The 11,420-nt window shown below is 30.3% G+C and overlaps 1 protein-coding gene across 1 annotated transcript; it reads left to right on the forward strand.

Annotated features, from left to right (window-relative positions):
• Positions 1-632: 632 nt before the first annotated feature.
• On the forward strand, positions 633-11,019 carry LOC141292710 (thioredoxin-like protein 1). Its single transcript, XM_073824748.1, has 8 exons — positions 633-772; positions 2,619-2,715; positions 5,566-5,739; positions 5,827-5,949; positions 7,510-7,579; positions 8,322-8,494; positions 10,770-10,874; positions 10,973-11,019. The coding sequence occupies exons 1-8, from the start codon at positions 675-677 to the stop codon at positions 11,000-11,002; spliced, it is 870 nt and encodes a 289-aa protein (XP_073680849.1). The 5' UTR covers positions 633-674; the 3' UTR covers positions 11,003-11,019.
• The last annotated feature ends 401 nt before the right edge of the window (positions 11,020-11,420 follow it).

Genomic DNA, 11,420 nt, shown 5'->3' on the forward strand with positions numbered 1-11,420 from the left:
GTCTGGTTCAGCGCAACTAACGAAATAAGAAATAAAACTATCGACGTTTTGATCCTGCTCATGTTTTGGTCACTTTATCCATGGTAACCATGGCAACTTGAAAGAAAAATAATAAAAAATAATAAAATTGCTTGTTTTAGTACAGGATAATAGTGGATTTGTTATCTTACGTTGTCGTTTATTTTATAAAATTTAGTTTTAGTGATTTAATTAGTTATTTTGTATTTAAGCGTGTTCATTTAAATCAAACGCAAGATGGTAGCTTAACAGTTACACCGTAATAATATTTTTTATAATTTACATAAACACATATACATAGATACAAATACGATTAACGAAAAACCATAAACTATATATTCAAATAAATAGAAACATAAAATACGCTTCAAATTCAAAGTTATTTGAACCTCACGACAGCTTTGCGACACCTCACGAATGGTTTTACTTTAGCACCGCCTCTTTTGACAAACGCAGGCTGGCTGACCAATCACAAACAGCTAGGGTCCTCCGTGATTGGTCAGCCGCTCTACTCTCGTCATCACTACACAGGAAGTGCGATCAGTGAGAAGCGTCGTGCCGCGCCGAGCCCCTCAGTGATTTTGGATCAATCTGAGCGATTAGAAGTAAATAATAGCGCTTTATAATCAGCGATTCGTTCCCCGTGTGTTTGTGTCATGGTCGGGGTGAAGGTGATCGGGAATGACTCAGAGTTCCAGGCGGAGCTGAGCGGCGCCGGATCCAGACTGGCCGTGGTGAAGTTCACCATGAGCGGGTGAGTGAGTGTATGTGAGGCCGCTGCAGCCGAATCCGACAGAACCGAGAACACACGCATACAGATACACACAGACACGCCTGACGGCGGATTTAGAGCCTGAGAAGAGTCTGGAGAGCACAGACAGACCCGCCACTCAGAATCCGGTGTGAACGGAGGACAAGAACTGAACCGGGACCGGCATGACTTAGCAAAACACACACATACACACACACAGAGAGACGTGAGAGGTTCAGGACAAGGTGCCACTCTTACGTAAAATGTTTACATCTAAAAAGAATCAAAACTGTTCCCTGAGCTGCCAGTCGAACCTTTTTGACCTGAAGTATTTGCTTTATAAATGATTGAAATATTAATGTAATGCTCACATATTCAAATGTTGGTTAATGGTCACGTGACATGCAGGTAAACAAATAAAATATGTAAAATATTTTAATATGTGCTTAAGGTTGGTTGATTTAATTTGAAAGGTATTCAGATAGTTTCTAAACGTTTTTGAACTAATATTTTTAATGTTTTTATATATATATATATTTTTTAAAGAAGTCTCTTCTGCTCACCAAACCTGTATTTATTTGATCAGACGAATAGCAAAAGCAGTGCAATTTTGGAAATATTTTTACTATTTAAATTAACTGCTTTTTATTTAAATGTATTTTAAAATCTAATTTATTTCTGTGATCAAAGCTGAATTTTCAGCATCATTACTCCAGTATTTAGTGTAACACGACCCTTCAGAAATTATTTTAATATGCTGATTTGCTGCTCAAGAAACATTTCTGATTATTATCAATGTTGAAAACAGCTGAGTAGATTTTCTTTCAGGTTTCTTTGATGGATAGAATGTTCAGAAGAGCAGAATTTGTCTTAGCTTTTGTAACATTATACACTATACCATTCAAAAGCTTAGAGTCAGTATATATATTTTTCTTTCTTTTTTTTGAAACTATATTCATATATATTTTTAATTAGTAAAGATGCTTTGATTGATCAAAAGTGATATATTTTTTAATGTTAAAAAGATTTCTATTTCAGATAAATGCTGTTCTTCTAATCTTTGTATTTATCAAAGAGACCTGAAAAAATCTGCTCCGCTGTTGTCAACATAATAATAATAAATGTTTCTTGAGCAGCAAATCATTATATTAGAATGCTTTCTAAAGGAATATCTTTCTAAAAAATATTTAGTCATGTGACAATGAAGACTGCAGTAATGGTGCTGAAAATAAAAATAAATAAATTACATTTTAAAATATATTCAAATAGAAAACAGTTATTTTAAATAGTAAAAATATTTCACAATATTACTGCTTTTGCTGTATTTTGGATCAAATAAATGCAGGCTTGATGAGCAGAAGACTTCTTTTTTTATTTAATATTATTAACAATTATAACAATATTATTTATTTATATTGTTAATATTTCATTATTAATAATAATTGTCATGTTGACAATATAGTTTATAACTGCTCCAGCTAATGTTTAGGAGGACATTTTGAGTTCTGAAAGTTAGAGTATGTTTTTGTTGTGAATTTATACTGTACATTTTTTTTTAGAGATGTCATAATTGAATATGTACAGGTGTTTTTAAATCAAACTGAATGAAAAAAAAGATTTGTCCTAATTCTTGATCTCAAAGATTATTGTAGTACATTTTATAGGAAAATTTTAGTCTTTCTACATTCAAATTTCAAATTTAATTCAATGTACTACTTGCTTTTTCTTTGTAATTAATTGTGAAATTGACCAGCAATTTCTAAAAGAAAATAGTTTCCACATAGTATGTTTGTTTTATCTGTGTGTTTGTGTCTGTGATGTTCACCATCAATGTTTTTTCTCTGTCCAGGTGTCGTCCTTGTGTCAGAATAGCTCCGGCGTTCAACATGTTGAGCAACAAATACCCTCAGGTTGTGTTTCTGGAAGTCGACGTTCACGTCTGTCAGGTGAGAGAGCGCTTTATATAGGATTTTTGCAAATTTATGCCATTCTGAACTGATCTGGATTTTGACATCAAAATATTATAATGTACAATATACTAAAACTTAAACTATAAAAATGTTATTGAAATAAAATAAATAATGAAAAAACTTGTGCAGTGCTAAACAAAAAAAGGTCAAAAGTGACCAGCTGTTTAAGAAATTTTTCATTGATCATAGGACTCATTGATCTGAGCTTATGTGCCTTAGTTTATGAGTAAACATTGCCAAAATTATCCACAATTAATGCTTTTTTTTTACTCAAAAACTGAGGTGCATGAGCTCAGATCAATGAGGCCAACAATCAACCTGTTAAAAAAGAAATGCAAAACCTTTGCTTAATGATGGAAAACAAGTCGATAAACTGATTCAATCTGAGAGTTGGAGCTAATATATCATAATGAGAGATTTATAAGCAATTTTTGTAGGCTTTTTGTGAGTGTAACAAGGTGAGGGGGGGAAAAAAAAACAAAAAATCTTTTAGGAAGTTTTTAATCCAATGCAAAACTAGCATTTTTGAGAGAGAAAATATGGACAAAATTGAGAATGAAAACAGACCAAAACACAACATGATGCTTAAATGTATTTCAACATTTATCCATTTAATTTAGTTTAACTTGATGCATTAAAATAACTAAAACGAATATAGAAAACTATATAGATATATTAAAACAAATTAAACTAACTAAAATGACAAAACAAAACACAACATAGTTACGAAAACGGGATAAAAAGAGAAAATGAAATGAAAATGTGACCCTGGACCACAAAAGCACTCATTAGGGTCAATTTTTTTAAAATTAAGATAAATGAGAAATGAATAAATGAGCTTTCCATTGATGTATGGTTTGTTAGGATAGGACAATATTTGGAAATCTGAGGGTGCAAGAAAATCTAAATATTGAGAAAATCGCCTTTAAAGTTGTCCAAATGAAGTTCTTAGCAATGCATATTACTAATCAAAAATTAAATTTGAATATATTCAAGGGAGGAAATTTACAAAATATCTTCATGGAACGTGATCTTTACTTAATGTCCTAATGATTTTTGGCATAAAAGCAAAATTGTAAAATCAACATTTATCAGTTTAATTTCGTTTAACTTGATGCACTAAAATAACTATATAGACATATTAAAACTATGAAACTATCTAAAATGACAAAAAACCACAACATAGTTACTAAAACTGGATGAAAATAGAAAATTAAATATAAAAACTAACTGTAAATGTGACCCTGGACCACAAAACCACCCATTAGGGTCAATGTTATGAAAGTGAGATTAATAATAGATGAATCGACACCTCAGAATTATAAGGTTCTATCTGACATTTTTGTCAAAATTGAGTTATTCACTTATTCACATTATGTGATGTTTCTTTTGTAAGCTGTGTACATTTTGGGCCTTTTTTTAGTAAACAAAAATGATTTTATCTACAGAAGTCAATGGAATGTCAAAACTTTGAAGCTCAATATCTCAAAAGTGCTCAGATAGGACCTTATAATTGTAAAGTGACAAAATAAGCTTTCCATTGATGTACGGTTTGTTAGAATAGGACAATATTTGTCCGAGATACATCTATTTGAAAATCTGGAATCTGAGGGAAATTGAAAATTTGGAATGCAAAAAAAAAATCTAAATATTGAGAAAATTGCCTTTAAAGAAGTTCTTAGCACTGCATATTACTAATCAAATTAAATTGATATATTTACGGTAGGAAATTTACTAAATATCTTCATGGAGCGTGATCTTTATTAGGGTTGTGTATCGAGAACCGGTTCCATTTTAGAACCGGTTCCAAATGTCCATTAACCGGGTATTCGATAAGACACGCGCATTTCGATTCCGCTTAACGATTCCCGCGTTCGCATTTTAATGTGATTTTCAAACGATTTAAGTGGAGGAAAGAAAAGAACTTGCGCATTGTTTGCGTGCAGCGCACACATCTGAAACGCGAGCACGGAGAACAGCGGTCCTGATGCGGGTTCCCGACCTGTGTCCGTTCTCGAAACAGTTCCGTGCATTTCCACTGCAGAAAAGGTTTTTCCGGCCCGGAACTGACTTCTCTTTCACATTTATTGACCTGTATGAACGAAATACATCAGCATATCCTCATAAACACAGCGTTTTTTTTTTTTTGTCTTGAGTGAACGTAAACAGATAAGAAAGAAAACGCATGTGTAACAGTATTCTTAGGTCTGCGTTCGGTGTTAAAGAGACAGCGTCTAATAAACGTGCCGCCTGTCATAAATGTTAATCAAAGAACAAAAGAAAATCATTAACTGACTGAATATCTTTTATAAATTTAATGAGGACTAATTAATATTTTATTTGTGAAAAGCAAACTATGCAGTGTTTTTAAACTTTTGATTTCAACTTCTGTACCTGACATTTGTTCAGTTTTATTTATTTATGCTATTGCTAATTGATTTGCTCCTATTTTATTACTTGTCTTTAACAATTTAATGTTTGAAATTTATATTAGACTAGTTGTTTGTTTTTCTGTGGTATTTTTTTTTTGTAAAACCATAGGCAAAAGACAGAATAAATATGTTTGACTAAAACTTTTTAATGGATTTTTTTTATCATATTGGAATCGGAACCGGAATCAGAATCGATAAGATCAAACGATACCCAACCCTAATCTTTATTTAATGTCCTAATGATTTTTGGCATAAAAGAAAAATTGATGTACTTTTGGCTATTGCTATAAATATACCCATGCTACTTAAGGCTGGTTTTTACGGTTCAGGGTCACAAATATTACTGAAAACTAAAATATGATCTTGCTAATGTTCTGTTTTCCGTCTCTCATAGGCAACAGCCGCAGCCAATAACATCTCAGCGACGCCAACGTTCCTGTTCTTCCGAAACAAAGTGCGTGTGGACCAGTATCAGGGCGCAGACGCTTCCGGCCTGGAGGAGAAGATCAAACAGCACGTGGAAAATGATCCTGGGAGCAACGAAGACTCTGATATTCCCAAAGGCTACGTGAGTACATGCCGTCTGAACTGCGTGTGCGATTGGGCTCATGTTTGTAGTGTGTGAGCGTCATTTCTGGTGTCCTGTTTGGTTCAGATGGACCTGATGCCGTTCGTCAATAAAGCGGGCTGTGAATGTCTCAACGAGAGTGACGACTGTGGCTTTGACAACTGCTTAGGCAAGGACTCGTCCTACCTGGAATCAGACTGTGATGAACAGGTGAAAATTTTTTGTTTTTTTGATACTGTACCTTTAAATGTCTACTTTACTTTACTGTACTGTTGTACTGTACTTTCAAATGTGTGTTTACATGTGAAGTGAACTAACAGTTTTGTGTTGTGCTATTGTAGGGATTCACAAACTATTTTGTTAGCTAAACCTATTCGAGCTAAAATATTTAATTGAAGTCTGTCCAAGAATAATATTTAATATGTTAATATTTCAGTAATTTAATAATGCGTTTATGTTCCCTAATGTTGATTATTGGTCATATGATTTGGAGGTAAACATTTAAATAGTGTTTGTTCTTTATTTAGTTTTTGGCATTTAATAATGTAGAATTATTAAATGATTATTAACACACTTATTATTATAGATAAATAAATAAATATATATTTATGTCATAATTTTATAATTGAAGTGTTTAATTTTAACTTTTTTATTTTTTAAAAACATTTTTATATTTTCAGTTTTCATTTTATTTTCATTAAAATGTTCACTATATGTGCTTTTTAAGTGCTATTTAGGTTTAATTATTTTTTTCAGTTTAATTTGAATTACTTTGTATTTTATGTGCTTATTTCCTTTTATTGATTTATCTTTAATAATTTATGATATTTTTAATAATTTTATGATTTAATTGTTTTATTTTGATTTGTTTTTATTTTAAGTTGATGCTTTTATGATTTAATAAATTAACGTTAATAAATTACTAATTGTCAGGTTTAATTTATATTTTCAGGTTAGTTTGAATTTGAAGATTTTGTATTTTAAATGCTTTTGTCATTTATTTATTTTTAATGTCATAATTTTATTATTTAATTGTTTTATTTTGATTTTTTTATTTGAAATGTATGATTTATGAATAATAATGAATTGAATAAATACTAATAAAGGTCAAACATTTCTTTATAACTACAACCAGTGTTTACAAGCAGTGCCATTTTAGTATTATTTATATACTATTATCATTTTCATTAATATTTCGAATTAGCTTTTATTTTAACGTTTTCAGTTTTTCATTTCAATTGTACTTTTGTTGTAATTTTGTTCATAACTGCTCATTCCAATGTTTACGAGCAATGTTTTTATAGTTTTTGTTTTATATGTACAGTTTTTATTTTAATTTAATTTGAGTACATTTAATGTAATATGTTTTTGTATTTTATGTGCTTTTGTCTTAATTTGTTTTATATTGATATTTAGATTTAATTTATTTTTTTATTTTTATTTTTTTACATTTTAATATTATTAAGTGCTTTTGCCTTTTTATTTATTTTTTAGGTTTAGTTTAGTTTAGTTTTAGTTTTGGTTCAGTTGTAAGTGTATTCATTTCCAGTAAGTAATTTTGGTGCTTCAATTACTTGCCATTTACTTTCTGTATCACATTTATCAACATGAGCCGTATCTATTGTACGTTGAAGTGAAAGTGAAACTGTAATGCATCCTCAGTAACGTTATGTAAGATCAGATCACAGTTACTGTCAGTGTGAGTTTCCCAAGTACACAGGCCCAGTGTAAATATGATCTGATGACTGAACGTTTTGCGTTTGTTTACAGCTTCTGATTACAATCGCCTTCAATCAACCTGTTAAACTCTTCTCCATGAAACTGATAGCTGCAGAAATCGGTAAGACGTTCTTACTGCCAAATGTCAGTCATATACATAGATACATACATAGATACATACATACATACATACATACATACATACATACATACACACACTGTACTGTATATTTTTCTGTTTATTAAAGTTTTTACTCTACATTTGTGCAGTTTTCAGTGGGTTAGTGATTTTTTTTTAAATATATATAAATTAATAAATACATATTTTTTTTAAATGGTTTTTTATACAAAAACTGCTTTTTTATGTAAAATTCACTTTATAAAAGACCCACATTTCTAACTTTAATTCATGGGGATAACATTGATAATTTCACATGGTTTAGTGTAAGATTTTTGCCCATCTTTTGCAAAATCCAGTTTTAAAAGAAAAAAAAACCTTTTACCAGTAGGTGGATGCACAGCTCCACTATTTGAAAATCAGAAATCTGAGGATGCAAAAAAATCAAAATGCTGAGAAAATCACCTTTAAAGTTGTCCAAATTAAGTTCTTAACAATGCATATTACTAATCAAAAATTACATTTTGATATATTTACAGTAGGAATTTTACAAAAAATTTTCATGGAACATGATATTTACCTAATTTCCTAATGATTTTTGGCATAAAAGAAAAATCAATAATTTTGACCCATACTATGTATTTTTGGCTATTGCTACAAATATACCCCAGCGACTTAAGACTGGTTTTGTGGTCCAGGGTCATACATATATATAGTTTTATATTTCTAATAATTCTGTTCTCAGCTCAAGCCCCAAAGAGTGTGAAGATCTTCATTAATCTTCCTCGTTCGATGGGTTTCGATGACGCCGAGAGAAGCGAAGCCACGCAGATGCTGGATCTGTCAGAGGAAGACTACAAAGACGACGGCCTCATCCCGCTCAGATACGTCAAGTTTCAGAACGTCAACAGTGTGACTGTACGTCAGATTACACTAAAATACTTGTTTCGTCTCCCATTAATTCACAATAACTCCTGCATTACATCAGTGAAGTCCAAACTATATCATTTTTGCAACCTCAGGGTCCAGATCATTTACTAATATCTCTCAAACTTTGTAAAAACAAAACAAAAAAAAGTCTGTCTTTAAACGTTCATCTTATATATTTCTAATAACAATTATCAAGGAAGAAAAATAAATACAAATAAAAAAATATTAAAATGGATCTAAATTAAAAAGTGAATAAATAAAGTTCAGCAAATATAATCTCATTTCAGCATCTCAAAATGCTCCTGCATTACATCAGTGAGATCCTAAATATTTCTTTTTATTAGTCCAACTTTGAACATTTCTTATATAACAGTATTTCAATGAAGAAAAATACAGTTAAAATTTAAATAACTAAAAAATAAATATAAATAAATAAGTGTTAAAATAAAAACAGCTCGGAAAGTGCTATAAATCTTTTTAAAATAAGTAAATAAATATCCCATTTCAGCTTCTCAAAATACACTTGTATTAAGGTGTGCAATATCTCAATAAATAAGAGTAAAAACTGTTTTTTGACTTTTTTAATAAATAAATAAATGTATAATATCCTTTTCAGCATCTCAAAATACACATGTATTACATCAGTGAAATCCAAAGTGTATAATCTTTGCAACAAAAACAATATTTTATTGGAAAAAGTACACAAAAGGAAAAAGGAAACATTTCTTATATAACAAGATTTTAAGGAAGAAAAATAAATTTAAAAATAAAAAATAAAAACAGCTCAGAAAGTGCTATAAAACCTTTAAAATAAATAAATAAATGTATAATATCACCTTTTAGCATCTCAAAATATAATGTTTGCATCAAAACCAGTATTTTAATGAAAAAAAGGTCAAAGAAAATAAATACAATTGTTTAAATCAAACATCAATAGTCCATCTTTAAACATTTCTTATACAACAATATTTCAAGGGAGAAGAATTCATTTAAAATATATAATTTCTGCAACAAAAGCAACATTTAATAGAAAAGTTAAAAAAAAAAATTAAATAAAGCATAAATAGTCCATCTTTAAACATTTCTTATATAACAATATTTTAAGTGATATAAATAAGAGTAAAAATAAAACAGCTCAGAAAATGTATAATATCCCATTTCAGCATCTCCAAATGCACCTGTATTACATCAGTAACATCCAAAATATAAAAGTTTAAAGAAAATAAATATAAATGTTTAAATCAAACATAAATAATCCATCTTTAAACGTTTCTAATATAACAATATTTCAAGAAAGAAAAATAAATAAAACATCAATTAAAAGTAACTAAAAATAAATAGAAATGCATAAATGAAAGTAAAAATAAAATCAGCTCAGAAAGTGCTATACAACTTTTATAAGCATCTCAAAATACACCTGTATTACATCAGTGAAATCCAAAATATGTCATTTTTGCAACAAAAAACAATATTTTAATGGAAAAAGTACAAATAAATATTTAAATAAAACATGAATGGTCTATCTTTAAACATTTCTTATATAACAATATTTTAAAGGAGAAAAATACATTTAAATATTTAAATAAAACAATGTTTTGCTGAAAAAAAGGTAAAGACAACAATAGATAACAATATTTCAAGGAAGGATAATTCAATTAAAAATGTAAATAAATAAATATATATATATATGAAATCCAAAAATGTATAATTTTTGCAACAAAACAATATTTATATCTAAAAAAATTAATATAAATATTTAAATGAAACCTAAATATTCCATCTTTAAACATTTATTTTCTAACAATATTTCAAAGGGAGGAAAATGTATTTAAATAAAAAATAAATAGATTAAAAAATAACAACAGCTCAGAAAGTCCTATAAAACTATTTAAATAAATAATGTATAACATCCAATTTTAGCATCTCAAAATACACATATTACATCAGTAAATTCCAAACAGTCCAAAAAGCTCGTCTTTAAATGTTCATCTTTTAATTCATAATAACTCAAAATATTAAAAATCATGATTCATAATATTTCAAAGGAGAAAAATAACAGTTAAATGACTAAAAACAAAAGTAAAACCGCAAAAAAACATAATTTCCACAACCGCAGGCGTCCCATTTTTAATATTTATCTTATTTAGCGTTATGCAATTTGTGTGGTTTAGGAAGCTTTTGGAAATCTGAAGTGTTTTCCATAGTGCTTGATTTCAAACTTTTATTCATAAGTTTCTCATTTTCCACCTGTTTTTGCATTCAGATATTTATCAAGTCAAACCAAGGAGACGAGGAGACGACAAAAATAAACTACTTGACGTTTATCGGGACTCCTGTCCAGGCCACGAACATGAACGACTTCAAACGGGTGAGGAACATTCAGTCATTTCATTCAGTATTTCCCATATTGTTAATACACATTACAGAAGTGTTTAACGTGTGTGTGTGTATGTGTGTCAAACACAGGTTGTGGGTAAGAAGGGAGAAAGTCACTGAAGAGGAAAAGACGACACAACATATTGCTGCAATCTCTCCACGGGCGTCTCTCTCCGCCAACATGACTGGGCAAAATCACCACCGACACACACACAGACACTGCCGAGCGCCGGATCCGTCCCTCGGCTCGCCATCAGACGAGAGAGAAGACACAGCTTTGTCTCAATGAGGCCCTGGATCAGTCATTTTTATCTGAAACCCTCCTGAAATGTTCCTGTAAATAAAGTCGATCCTTTTTCAAAGGCACGTGGCTACTGTTGTTTGTCAGCACGTTTGAAAATATTGCATTTGATTATTTTAAAAACTTCTTTTTTGCCATAATCTTAGGCTTTGCTGAGGGGAAAAATATGTTTCGCCGCTGGGTGGCAGCAGACGCCGCGTAATGAGCGCGTGTCCGCGGGGGCGCGTCTAAAGCGCG

The sequence above is a fragment of the Garra rufa genome, chromosome 19 (genome assembly GCF_049309525.1).
Source record: "Garra rufa chromosome 19, GarRuf1.0, whole genome shotgun sequence".
NCBI classification, from domain to species: Eukaryota; Metazoa; Chordata; class Actinopteri; order Cypriniformes; family Cyprinidae; genus Garra; species Garra rufa.